We start from the raw sequence: 14,628 nt of genomic DNA, 5'->3' as shown, positions 1-14,628 counted from the left end.
ATCAAGGCTCCTGACAAAATGCACAAGCAGAAAGACATCCTGTACTTCCAGATGACGTCTCCTGAACGACATGACATCTCCCGAACGACATGACGTGATCACGTGCAAGCCGTTGAGCCTTAAGCAAGGAGATCAAATACAAAACAGCGAACCGAATTGTCACTGCTCTTGCTCCTCTAATGACCACCACTGCAGTGCGTAGACCGACCATCGCCAGCTTAGCAGCTCTCTGAACCACTGCTTATTAACAGTGTTGAGGTCTTCTAAAGCATTCTTTTACATTAGTGTGTCACTTGTGCTTTGACACTTGTGTTTGTTTATCTTTCTCTGGTGACCATTGTTTCCTGGCTAGCAAATATTAAACGTTATCGCTCGATGATTGCACGATTTGGAATTTACACGAATAATATCGTTCATTCTATCTGATGTGTATGTCCGCGTGAACCCTTGTACTTTCAGATTGCATGCACGATACGAATTCTGTAGCAGTTTCTGGAAACCACGTGGGCACCAGCAATTACCCTAGAATCTTCGACGAGTGATGTATAAACCTGACGCGCTTGACCCGCTGGTCAGATCTCGACAATCACCGAGTGTGTTCGCTGCTGTCATTGTGCTTTTAAGCACAGCCCGTTTTTGTGAGTACAGGTTCGCTCAATAAAACTTAGTTGCATCATTCACAGTTTTGCGACTGTGTTCTTTACCACTACGTGACAACGTTCAGTGCAGAGACCTGCACAGTGCCACATGTTGCATGAGCCCCTTGTACTTGATGTTGCCCAAGCAAGCGTTTCACTTTGTTTTCAGCACAGCAGGAGCGCGCCTCGTATGGGCTGCCCCGGCTGACGTGGCTGCAGACTGTCACTTCGAGTGCTCCCTGACCCAGTGTGGAGATCGCACACGCGCACACTGTGCCCAAATGCTGCAATTTAGAGAATGGTGCCGCAATGGCCGGTGCGCTTCTGTCGGTACAAGGTCTGTCCGGGTCGACAGGATTGATCGAAAATGACAAAACGACGCGGACAGAGAGAATGGCAATAAAAGCAGTGTTTTTTGTAAAGTGCGAAGATCGGGCCGATTAACCACCATTAGGTATATAGATCCCATTGGATAACACGGCACCGAAGTTCACACAACTTCAACAGCCGTCGGTCACCGATTAGCCACTGGCATAAACATATTAACCCTTTCGCTGCCACGGACGTACCGGTACGTCTTCGCGCTTCCCCCACAGAGTGTCACTGACCTGCCGGTACGTTCTCTATCGTGCGTTCAAAATTTCGCGCCTGAGCGCAAAGCTGGCGCTCCTGGGCTGGCCACGCCATCTGCTGGCTCTTTCTACAAGTTCGTATTTTCGCCTCGACCTGTGTCAGTACATGTATTGAAGAGTATGGTGCAACTGCCACTTGCACCTCTCTCTTTGCTGAGTGGCGCGGTGGCTCCGCGTTCGCTGTATCATGCATCGCGCGCGTGTGGTTATGGGTTAAAGGGTTGTCTGCCATCTCCGCTGGTTTGAAGGTTTTTATTTTTCTTCTGTTGGTGTGTCTGGTACGGCACGTCAAGTTCAGAGGCACGCCCAACGCCGTTGCCTCTCCGAATAGAGTGACTCGATTGCTGCTTTCACTCTCTCGCCGCACCCTCGCTTCTGACTTGCAGCAGTAAACAAAGCCCTTTGAACTTTGTTTTAGCCTTTTTCTATCTCCCTCTGTCTTCTTGATCACGCAACGTCCCATTTCTCTCCGTTGTGCGGGCGACAAAGCGCATCCTCTCTGTGCGCGGTTACTTTCGGATGGCTGAGCGCGCAGGCCTTCGTCTGCTCATTGGAGCGGTGGCTCAATTCCAATTCAGAATACGACCCGAGCTCGGATTCGAACTCGGACAGTCTCATGCGAGGAAGAGGAGAGTTCTGCATCGTCAGATTCGGATACTGAAACGGATGTTACAGTCAGGCTGATGATGATGATTACTAACAACAGCTGCAGAACACTGAAATGTGCATATTGCATTGACTATATTGTTTGTACACCAATCATAATCAAAAATAAATTGCTATGTTCATTCCCTGTTATGCTCGTTCCCTGATACCAAGCTGACACTGGGGGGGGGGCATCACGGCCAGAAAGGTCCGACAGCGAAAGGGTTAATGGCAAGCATTCTACGACAGCTTGTGAACCCCGTTACCACATCGGCCAGCGGTGAATTTCTGTCACAGCCACAATGCCTCAGGCCTAATTAACACTGCTTCATCGGGCGTTGGCGACTAAAGTTGCTAAATTGACGTAAATCTATTCGCAGCAGCCATTTGACACACGGAAAGCAGAAAAACGCCTCGCAAACGAAAGCGAGAGACTGCAGATTAGCGAGGGGGAGAGGGGCAAGCATCGCGAAATCTTGCCACGACCCCCCCAGATTTCATTTTTTGACACGCGGCAAATCACACTGAACCTGATCATGAAAAGGCACAGACGGTACCAGCTCGTTACCGTCAGTGCTATGCACAGAGCGGTGATTGAGTCACGTGATGCACGGTCCTTTCATCCGTCGCCAAGATTGGCCTTGTGATACGCCAACTGCCGTAAGGTTGATTTAGCCCTTCTGTATTTTAACAATTGAAAACCTTTAGTGTAATAAATAAAATATTGCTGCAAGACACAATTCCATTATCAAACTGAGAAGCTCACTAGTATTTAATACAATAGAATGTCACTAATTCATTAGTTTCAGACGAAAAAAAAAAGCACTTCATTCCATTTAACAGAAATTCTTTTGATAAAGAAAATGTTTTCCAGACCTTCATACATCAGGACTGAGCTGTAGTCAGTAGCGCACTAGTTTAGTGTTCCCTTTAAGAGAGTAGACTGCACTGTATATCTTGATAGCTGTGCTAGATTCTTGTTATGCAATGCTAGGAGACTACCGAGTATTTGCAGCACTGTATTATGTTGCCCAAAGCTTTCATAGAATAAATTTGGCGAAGCATTTTTTCATACTCGATTCAATATTCAATTCGAAATCTACTATTCGGCATTTGCACACCCCTGGTATTTATGTATGCATACGAGATTAGCACTGCGAGTGTCAGTGCCACTCATGGCAGTGGACTCTGAACATCTTTAACTGCAGGCAAGAAATTTGGTGACAAATACTAAAAATTGTTTCATGACCAAAGGTGTTGACGGTTTACAAAAACTTCACAAACGTTCTTCTGTAAGGACACTCCGTTCTATAGTTGAGGCCAGAATGACCTAAGTAACTGACAAACGGAAATTTGTCTGAAAATTCAGTTTTTATGCTTCACCCCAAAATCATGGCAATTTACTTATAAAAAGTTAATGTACCGTAAAACCTGACTATAGGTCGGACCGGAATATAGGTCGATCCCCCAACTAACGAATTCTAAAACTGAAAAAAAAAAAAACTTTTTTAATGGCAAAAGTACTGAAAGACACCCTTACCTTGAAACAAATGCGACTCAGCCGGTTGCACAATGGTGACAGTATTTATTTAAACACTGCTCGCATGTGCACCTGGCCAAGTTTTTAACAGTATCGCACGACCATCGACCCGCGTGATTGTCAGCACCTTATTAACGGTGCTGAGCGGCAAAACCAAAGAGATACGCGCATGTGTACACATGCGCTTACTTTCGCTATTTCGCCACTCCGTGCCGTGATGATAAGGTGCTGACAAACACGCGGCTCGATGGTCGCACGATACTGTTAAAAACTTGGCTGGGTGTACAGTACACAGAAGGGCACGAAGTGCACAAGCACTACTCTGAATCAGAGCAACGCCTTTGGTCGGAGTCATCCGAACTAAAGTCAGATGACGAGTGCTTCTCGCTGCCCAGTCCAGAGGTGCGCACGATCTCTACCGCTTTCAAACGGATCATTCGGCAGTCACAGGCAGCCATCTTACACGCAGCTCCCGCACGAACTCTGCAACCTTGCCTTCCTGTTCTGCGGTCCGCCCACGAAATGACGTTTTCTTTTGGTTGCTGCAAGTTGTAATACGTTACTTCTGCCTCCGTCAGTACCGAATGCCCTTTTCGGATACTCCGAATTTGCGCTGTGCCGCCAGGTTGCCGTGGGCGTCCGCGCACTCAATCGGCTTTTTCTTGAAGGCGACGGTGAATTGCCGTCGGCTTCCACTCATTTTGAACCAAAATGTGAAAAAGCAACCTTTAACCAATATAACTTTGTGACAATGGAAACGCAAAATGCCGGCGATGTCGCCATGCCGTGCTGCTGCTGATTGCGGCTGTTTACTTCATCCGCCCATTGTTGCAAGACTTCCGTAGTTTTTCCGCCAATGTCCGGTATACAAGACGAGGGTCGACTTTTCGCAATGGTTTTTTGAAAAAAGTTAGACCTATATTCCGGTTTTTACGGCAGGAAGTTCCAAAGCTTGGTATGCAAGCGTTTTCGCATTCTACCCCTATGCAATTTATGTTGCCACAATTTAGGATGATGATGTGTTTAGTGGTGCAAGGGGCCAAAAAGCACCAAGCAAGTAGTCATGAGTTGTCAGTGGAGAAATGAACTGCTATTGGTACATGTGACAGAATCAGTGGCCAGAACTTCAGTTTAAAATTCAAGCCGTCAATCCGTGGCGGCCCCGAAAAAGTCTGCAACACCCACCTCCTGGAGTCCATGCAGTTGCCGGAGGTCTGCTTCAAGGACAGCACAGCGCTCTTCCAGCCACTGCTCCCGCTCCGTTGGGCCAGTGCTCTTCTGCTGCGATGCCTCAGCTTGGGCCTACACCATACAAGAGCCATTAGAACTCATTCGAGACTCATTCAGGACCAGCAAGCAGCATTGCTGACTAGATCATCAAGGTGCTCAGATGAATAAGCACAAACTCTGAATGATTAGTTTGACGAGTGTGTAACTTACTTATGTTGTTTCTGCAGCCCAGACCAATGTTACGCTGCACATGTATCCTTATAGGGTGTCGAGTTGCACCTTCCACATCATTAAACATATGCACCAGCGAAACGGATTGGGAATTTGAATCTTTCAGCTACTTCTACGGTGTCTGGTGTGATGTCCTGTTTCGGTATAAAGTTTTGGTTTTGAATGGTTATGACTGCTAGTGCCACTCAATGCTGTAAGTGTACCCTGCCGTGTTTGCTTCCTGCTCACTGGAATAAACGCGTTTTTTGTCTGGTCCCCGACTAGACAGTCTGGCTCTTCTCTTGCGGTGATTCGCGCCCAGCTGCTAGGCCTCAGTTGTAGGTCCCGCATCTGGTCGTCCCATCGAAGCTACCACTAACTGGCACTGAGTCCTTTCGTGACCATATCTTGCAAGGCGTCGCATCAGCAAGAACACGCAAAAGGTTAGTCTATGAAGGACCTTCTCTCACGCTCAAGAAGGCCAAGGGAATCGGACGAAGTGTGGAGCAAGTTCCCAAGAAACTTGAAGTTTTCAATGGCTCGCACGCTTATCGCGTTTCGACACGATGGTGCCAATAACCATCACCTTCCTTGCCCGGGTACGCAAGATGGCGGCCCCGCCAGCCTTCTCCTTCGACCCGACGGGTTACAACCTCTTGTTTCACACCCAGAACCGGGTTCACCCGATGCAGAAGAATCTCCTGAGCTTCCGTCTGACACTCCCTCTCAAAACAGTGCTCCTGAAAGCACTCAGGACACCAACACGCATTCCAATTCATTTACGAGTAATAATTTCTCTGGCCCTACTCCACAAACCAGAATCAGTTCTCTGTAGGTCTACACATACCAGACAACCCAGTACGGTTTAAGGATTATGTTTCCAAGTAGCTTTACTGCCTTGATTTATTTTCTAGTGAAGTTTCAACCCTCCCATGCGAATTCGGCTCTTACGCCAAAAATGTGTTTCCTTGCATGTTTGTTAGGTATATACTAATATACAAGTAGTATCCTTCAAAAGAGGGGTACATGGATGTGTGCATTGCCAGTTTTTCGTGTATTCATTGAATTCTTATTATCATGTATGATGTATTTGCAAGTACACACCCTTTCGTTGTCCTCCCGAGACAGGTACTTTTGTGAACTTCAGTGCAATTGTGTTGATGAAGTTGTGTGCATTTTCAGTGTCTTAATATTGTATTCTTTCTTAAAAAAAATTATTCATTGTATATCTGCTTACACTTCTGTGTTCTACAAATTGTGATGCTTGCTTTTTTTGTGTGTGAGGAGAGCGAGTGGCGCATTTTCGTTTAAGGGAGAGATGATATCCTGTTTCGGTATCCAGTTTTGGTTTTGAATGGCTATGACCGCTAGCGCCACTCCACGCCCAACGCTGGAAGTGTACCCTGCCATGTTTGCTTTCTACTCACTGGAATAAACGCATTTTTTATCTGGGCCCCTGACTTGAGCAGTCCAGCTCTTCTTTTGCGGCACTTCGTGCCCGGACGATAGGCCTCATGCTGTAGAGGTCCCGCACCCAGCCGCCCCGTCGAAGCTACCACATCTGGCACACAAATTAGTTAAATGAGAATATACTGTTAACAAAATTTTTATGCATATTCATTTTCATTATTATTTATGATTCTGATGCATCACCTTGGTGTGTACAATTGTACATCAGCTTCTCATGCCTGCATAAAAGAGCAAGAAAAAAAGAGAAGCCTTTTCGGGGGTGTAGCTAAGGGGCTCTATACAGCAACCGACAACCGCTCTCTAGGCAGGCAACCCTGAGGGGCTGCAAACCTGGATGTAGAAGAGGAATAAAGAAAAATTACCATTGTGCACACGCCATTGCAGGTGGTGTGCACCGGTTGCACGTTACTGCTAGTGTTGTGGTCTTGTCAACGACTCTCAAGGAAAACATAGCTTGTCCATACAGCCCAACAGCTACCACAATACACCACTCAAAAGGCTTTTCTTGCTATTTCGCATGTTTTCCTTCAAATTTTCTGGGAAGGACGTCTGGTAAAACACGTCTTTGAACGATTCTGCTACTCCAGAAAAGCCCATCTTGCTTTTTCTTAGCATGCGCATACATTTATGTTCTCACTTCTTGCAAGCAAGGTCAGAGCACTTGCTACAACTGCACTATGTCTTGAAGGGCTGTTATACCCAGACTGATTTCAATAAGCCATCTCTCACGCCATCATCATCAGCCTATTTTATGTCCACTACAGGATAAAAGCCTCTCCCTGCGATCTTCAATTACCCCTGTCCTGCGCAAACTGATCCTAAGTAGAGCCTGAGAATTTCTTAATTTCATCGCCCCACCTGGTCGTCTGCCGTCCTTGACTGCTCTTGCCTTCTCTTGGCACCCATTCTTGCAACTACAATGGCCCAATGATTATTTGCCCTACGCATTACATGACGTGCCTAACTTCATTCTTTTGTTCTTAATGTCAAGTACTGCTCTCTTCCTGTCTCTTAATGTTACACTTAGCATTCCTATCTACAACTATGTAAACTTGGTTGTTATATATGGGTTTGTTACTAGTGGGCTTGACTGTACTCCTATACTGCAAGACATGCTCTAGCTATATTAGAACTTCGCAAATGTATTCAATACTTCAAAAGTGAAGCACTTGTCTAGCGAGATTGTAAGCATAACGCTAACAGTACCATCAATCTACGAAAGCACCACTCACTGCTTTAGAATGCACAGCGATGCATGTATATCATGTCAACAGACCTGAGCAGTTCGACTTGGTTTAGAGACTACCGATTGTTCTGGCTGCCACTGTCACCCCTAAGGATTCCTGTGCTCCCTGAATTAAGGAATACATACAGTATCACGTGGATATAGCCCCTTCCCAGGCTTGTTATGCTTCACTGCAATACTTTTGCGTATTCTTCCCCAAGTAACATTTCTGTAAAGAGGCTAAGCTGACTTTTGGGAACCAGCATTATACAACGCACCGTGCTTTCCAAGCTTCTAAAGTCAATCGCGAGGACCACAAAGGCGGAGTCCGTGCCATTGCTGACAGCAGCGAATTCTTTCAATAAAAACCCAGCACCCAACGGCAAGAAGCTTCATAGCGAACATCGAAGCAGCTAGGTCTAGCGTTGCCTCAGTGGTGGCTACGGCTGCCAGGGGATCTGCGTGCGAGAGCGCTGGTTTGAGGTGGAGAGGTAATCAAAATAGCAGCAATGGTGACTTTGATTAACGTAGTTTCGGACCTGTGGTCCCAGCAAAACGTCCAAAAAATCAGACGGCGAAGAGTTCTTGTGTCAGAAATTTCCGACGTTCTGATACATTGAATCTATGGGTTACGTGGTGGTGCCACGAAGCTGTCCAAATTATTGGGAATCCGGAAAATCAGTCGTTGACCGTACACCAGCAACTCCTCCGGCCGACGACAGGACGTCAAAGACGATTCATTAAGATTTCTCTCTGTTACTCGAGCCAGCATTACCGCGACTTTTGACCCTTTCAATAAAATTACAGCTAATTTTCCCTGATAGAGACACAAATTCTCTGAGTTTTCCCCGAGTTTTTCCACACTTCTGAAAATCCCTGAGAATTCCCGGTTTTCCCGCTTGGTAAACACCCTGCTGGCTATATTGGCTACAATCTGTTGGCCAAGCTGGCACAGGGCCAAGCCTGTCTGCACCACTTATTACAGCCAGACAGGAGCATATGAGCGCGAGCGTGCACTCTAGCCTTGTTGTGCAAAGCAAATGCTGCAGTTGCATGTAGCTGTAATCTGCTACGTAGTATAAACATCACGGATGCCGCGGGGTGCCATGACGAGTCCACTGGCTGAGCGAACTGCGGCTCGCTGAGGACAACCACGTTTGGCTTGCATGTGGCGCATCGCAGGCACCAAAATCAAAAGTTGTGGCATCTACGTTAACATCTAAAATCAAATTTGAACTGCCTGCCATGTTCAGTAGGCTCCGCCGCAGCCTTCACAGGGCAAATCTTTTAAGAAGGAGCAGAAGCACTGCGTAGGGGATGTTTCATTGCCAATAACTCTGTTTCTGCTGAACGCATTGAAGAAATTTTGTGGGAAAGTATTTCTGAAAGAGTGTAATTTAACTTCAAATGAATTTTTCAATTTCGATAAAAAGTGGTTCAGGGCTATTTTAAATAATAGTAGACTGCATACAGTAAAGCATTGTTAATACATACCCACCTAATAAATAATTCCAGTGTAAATATCGTTGCGATGAATCTCCTGCCCTCTCGCTATTGAAACTAATATATTGGTTGACCGCTTAAGAAGAGACCCGAGTTTTTGGTACCAAAAATCAGACCAAAATTCGAATTTAAAATTGTTATTTTCTGCGTTCCTGACGTGATTCCGCGCCTATCTCCAAAATTTGTTTACAAAATACTGCGCAGTTGTTTTGTTATCGTGATATAAAAAGATGAATCCGTAAGCGTTGCCCTTTAAATTGGGAACAAATCACGCCCGATTTTCATCGCACATAACTCGGTAACTAAGCACTCTGCCAGCGCCATATTGGTATCATTCAAAAGCTCACATTTCTGGCTTTCTTTACCTATCAGTCGGCAACATTGCCGGCACTGTGGTCATGAAAAAAACAACTGAAATGATTGGCAGTGCCTTAGCTCGACTATGTAAGGATACGCATAGCGAAAGCTAACGCATGGTTAGCCTTGGTTGATCTTGATTGCAAGTTCAGGTTAGTCTGGTTGTCTAGCTATGTTGCGGTGTTTAGCCAGTCGTTCGGTGTGCTGTTCGTCTGTTTACGGTGAGATTCGTTTCCCCTTCATCTCGTTCCGATGTCGATTCCAGGCCTCCTCCTGCTTATCAGGATTGTTGCCGTCCATACTGCCGCCTCAACTGTGGTTGCAGCACACGCGAGCTCTCCTTTTCAATTCACCGACATGTTATCAGGCATGAGACGCAGCCGATGAAGCGAGCGGAGGCGAGCACGACGACGAGGAATGCGGCATGAGGTCCTACCAAACGGCGGCGGTGTAAAGCTGCGGTGCTGCGCAGCGCCGGAACATCTGTAGCTTGGTGCTACTAGCGGCGCATGCACAGTAGTGACTAGGGAGCGAGAGAGAGAAATATCTGCGGCGAGGCATGCACTGTGACGCATGCCTCGCCTCCTGTGCCTCCTTGGAGCACCGCCACAGCGAAACCGCAAGTTCGCGGCCAGTAAAGCTTTCACTTTAACAGAAATTTGGGGCGCGTGCTATTACTGGCTAGTTTGAGCATGTGACCAAGATTGCGAGTCATGACTGCTTCCAAGGACCACGAGCGCTGAAACGACGAAAACAGCTGCCATTTTGTCTTAGTCTCGCAACTGCGACACTGGAAATGCTGGAGGTCTGACGAACTTCCATTCCCCAAATCATTACGGGCAGAAACGTACGAGATGCAATGAACTTCCGAAAGAGATTCCGTCGTCGCAGTCGGCACAGGATAACCGGCAACTCGCCGCTCAAGTCATACTGCCACCGAACGTCGACGCCTTAACTGCTTTGCAGAATCACGCATATTGACATGCGTATTTGTTTATCTTTTCTGGGTGACCGCTTGTCACCGCCCAACAAATGTTATTGCACTGCCGACGACGCGCCTGCATGTATAGGAAGTTTCTGGAATGTTACAGATGGTTGCATCCGCTGTCTGACACTGAACATTGTGTAATCCGATTGCATGTATGCCAGGCGCGAATGGTGTAGAACCTTGTGGAAGACACGCGGGTCTCAGCGATTACTCTGGACCATTTGACCACTGATGTATAAAAGCCCGCTTGACCCACTTATCATATTTTGACGATCGCCGACTGTGCTTGCCGCTGTCGCTGTTTTTAAAGTGTAGCCTGTTTTTGTGGGCACAAGTTAGCCCAATAAAAGTTAGTTTCGTCTTCCACAGTATTGCTACTGTGTTCTTTATACGTCACTCACAGGACATCTGGTGGAGGCGCTTTTCGCTCATGTACCGCACGCCCCCAACAAGCCCCCAACAAGCCCCCAACGACAACGTAGTCCTGGACCATCGAGCAAGCAGCAGCCTACAACAGCTGCCCCCAGAGCATGGACTTCTACCTGAGAAGACCAAGATTGTGGCCAAGACAACCACAACGGGAACCCCAGTGTCACCCATCGTACTTCAACAACCCAGAGAGCCCCCTACCTTCCATGGGGCTATGTTGGAGGATTCGGAAACCTGGCTCGAAATCATTGAAAGGATCTCGACCTTCAACATCTGGACCTCTGAGGATAAGCTACGACATGTGTACTTCTCCTTGAAAAATGCAGCGAGGACTTGGTTTGAGAACCGGGAGTCCACCTTTACAACATGGGACCTGTTCCACAGTAACTTCCTGAGGACGTTCACGAGCATTGTCTGAAAAGAAAGGGCCGAAATTCTGCTGGAAACCCGAGGGCAACTACCCAATGAAACCACTGCCATCTTCACGGAAGAGATGACTCGTGTTTTCCAGCACGCCGACCCGGAAATGTCCGAAGAGAAAAAGTTTGCTTCTTGATGCGAGGCATAAATCAAGAACTTTTCGCTGGACTGATCCGAAACCTACCGAGGACCGTAGCCGAGTTCCTGACAGAGGCAACAACGATTGAGAAAACTCTAGAAATGAGCACTTGGCAATAAACCCACCCAGTGCTCATGCCGCAGTGTGCCACCCAAGCACTGGGCTCCAGTGATCTCCAAGAGACCGTCAGGGCCATCGTGCGCGAAGAACTGTGCAAGATGTTTCTTTCGTCGCAACCTCACGTGTCCTTAGTCACTGACATCGTCAAGGACAAAACTTTGACGGTCAATGAGCGTTAACGAAGTGCAGCCCAAATCGTCGCTTTCCGTGCCGGAAGCGATGACCTACACCGCCATCGCCCGTCATCAAGATCCCCTTCCGCAGCCGTGCCAGGGCCGTGTAACGCCACAATTTTGTTGTCCACCGCCGCCAGGACGCCCACCGATCGCCCAGCTACGCTACGCGAGGAAGAGACATTTGGCGCGCCCCCGGCCATCGCCCGCTCTGCTATCACTGCGAGGAAGCCAGACATATCTACCGCCGATGCCCATACCGCGAAATGGGACTACGAGGGTTCGCCGTCAACGCTTTGTGCCCGTAGCAAGGTAAACATTCTCATGACATCGCCAACTACCTCACCGCTACTCATTGGAGCTCTCGACGACCGTCCGGTTCGCCATCACCAGGCCTCTACCTCTCGCCGCAGCGCCGGTGGCACAGCCTGGGGCCGCTCTGAGAGCCCATATCCGGAAAACTAAAAGCAGCAAGCGATGGAGGTGCGGTTGCTGTTCGTCGAACTGGCGAAGATCCTCCGCCACCAACGAGGACGCTGAAGAGACTATCTCAACCACATAACAATGACATGCCGCCATGCCGATGAAGTCTAGAAGCAAAAAATACACCGACACAAGACAACCTGACGACGCCACGTACCAGCCACAGGTCAACGCGACGCAGCCGTGATCCGACGCCAAGACCTAACTGTAACGCAAGACAAAGAACCACCGACCTCGGCGTGCTTCTCAACGGCCACGCAGTCACCGCCTTAGTGGACACAGGGGCCGATTACTCCGTCATGAGAGGACACATCGCCACCAAGTTAAAGAAAGTTAAGACTGCATGGGCAGGCCCTCAAATTTGCACCGCTGTAGGACACCTCATTATGCCAACTGGAATCTGCACAGCACAAATTACCGTTCCTGATAGAACTTATGCTGCCACCTTCGCTATCCTCCAACAGTGTTCACGAGACGTCATTTTCGGCATGGACTTCCTGAACCAACACGGTGGAAATCGATAAAGATAAAGATAAAGCATTACCGCCGGAGAGCTCTCGTATCCACCAAGCCTTGAGTGTGCTCAAAGATCAAGTGAGGATCCCACCACGCTCCAGGAGTATTATTTCCAACTGCACCGAAACACCCGCTGACGCAGAAGGTGTCATTGAGGGTGACCAACATCTACTACTAGACCGTGAAATTTGTGTCGCAAGAGGGATCGCTGGACTGCATGGACGAAAAACGAAGGTGTTGCTGACAAACTTCAGTCAGGAGTTCAAGTACGTCAACAAAGGCACTACAATCGCATATATCGAGGAAATTGCGGAAACCAGCAATGCGTTTGTCCTCTCAGATTCTGCCGCATCTACCCTGACGAGCATAGTTCCCGAAGCAGACTTCGACATAAATCCAAGTCTCCCCATGAGTAAGCAGCAACAGTTCAGAAGTTCCTCTGGCAATACAAAGAGTGTTTCTCGACGTCATTGAGGATTTGACCAACACCAGTCACAAAGCATCGCATAATAACTGAAGAGTGTGCTCGAGCACTCTGCCAGAGCCCTTACCGAGTTTCGCCGCGAGAATGTGTTGCTTAAGACAACAAGTCAACGAAATGCTGTGCGACGACATCTAGCCGTCGAAAAGCCGGTGGGCATCTCCTGTAGTCTTGGTGAAGGAAAAGGACGAAATCCTACGTTTCTGCGTCGATTATCGTCGACTGAACAAGATCACGAAGAAGGACGTATACCCCCTTCCACGGATACATGGTGCTTTGGATTGGCTCTGCAACGTTAAATACTTCTCGTCGATGGACCTCAAGTCTGGCTACTGGCAAATAGAAGTCGATGAGAGAGACCGTGAAAAGACCGCCTTCGTCACGCCAAACGGCCTCTACGAGTTCAAGTGCCATTCGGACTGTGCTCCGCACCTGAAATGTTTCCGCGTGTCATGGACACAGCGTCGGCAGGATTGAATTGGCAGACGCGTCTTTTTTACTTGGATGACGTTGTCTTCGCCGGAAATTTCGACCTTCACCTTAGGTGGCTTGCGACAGTATTAGAAGCCATCAAGTCATCAGGGCTCACTCTGAAGCAGGAAAAGTGCCGCTTCGCTCATGATGAGCTTCTGTTCCTAGGCCACGTCATCAGCAAATCTGGAGTACACCCCGACCCTGAGAAGACAGCTGCCATCGCAAAGTTCCTGCAGCCAATCGACAGTGCGCACATTCCTTGGCATGTGTGCCTACTACAGGCGCTTTGTCAAAGACTTTTCACGCATCGCGGAGCCCTTAACACATCTAACCAAATGTAACTGCGAGTCGGCCAAGTTGGAACAGATTCATCTTAAAACTTTTTGTGCGCAAACAAACAGGGACGAAGAATAGGGGCAACACAAGGACGAGCGCTTTCTAACAACTGGTTTTATTTTTGAAGAACCACCTGCTTAAAAACCCACAGACCTGTGCAATCTAGTCAACTGAGCATGCCTATAGGACGTATGATACCCGCAGATCTGCGCGATCAAGAGAGCACATCAATAGTACATATAACACTTGTGATAAAAAAAACGTGGACAAAAGCCACCCGGTCAACATAAAAACAGCAAGGTGCATAAAACAACCACTTACAATAAAATGCGTTAAAGATGTGATGATAGAAGCAAATTTTCTTTATCCAACAATGAAACAGAAGGATGGCTGATGCATTTTTCTTTTTGTTTTTCAATCCAGTGTGCTTTCACAATTCCTCTAGCGGTTTGATTCCTATGCCTATACAAAATGTCTGTGCTACTAAGACAAGGTGAGCAATCATGTTCTTGGCAATGCATTGCCAAATGCGTACTGAGGCGACCTTTCAGACTAGACAAATGCTCCCTTAACCTCGTGTTAATACATCTCGCAGTCTGCCCTAAGTACACATGACCAC

General features: G+C 47.7%; 1 protein-coding gene across 14 annotated transcripts in view; it reads right to left on the bottom strand.

Annotated features, from left to right (window-relative positions):
- Nucleotides 1-14,628, bottom strand: part of LOC139047307 (ribosome-binding protein 1-like) — a 396,181-nt gene that overhangs the window by 120,025 nt on the left and 261,528 nt on the right. For all 14 annotated transcript variants that reach the window (XM_070521128.1, XM_070521124.1, XM_070521121.1 and 11 more), the window contains one exon: nt 4,641-4,757. In XM_070521128.1, coding sequence (XP_070377229.1) covers nt 4,641-4,757 — 117 coding nt within the window. The remainder of the gene's footprint in view (nt 1-4,640; nt 4,758-14,628) is intronic.

Source organism: Dermacentor albipictus, chromosome 7, assembly GCF_038994185.2.
Source record: "Dermacentor albipictus isolate Rhodes 1998 colony chromosome 7, USDA_Dalb.pri_finalv2, whole genome shotgun sequence".
In the NCBI taxonomy this organism is placed as follows: Eukaryota; Metazoa; Arthropoda; class Arachnida; order Ixodida; family Ixodidae; genus Dermacentor; species Dermacentor albipictus.
Note: the sequence above shows the minus strand (reverse complement) of the source record. Positions and strands in the feature narration are given on the sequence as shown.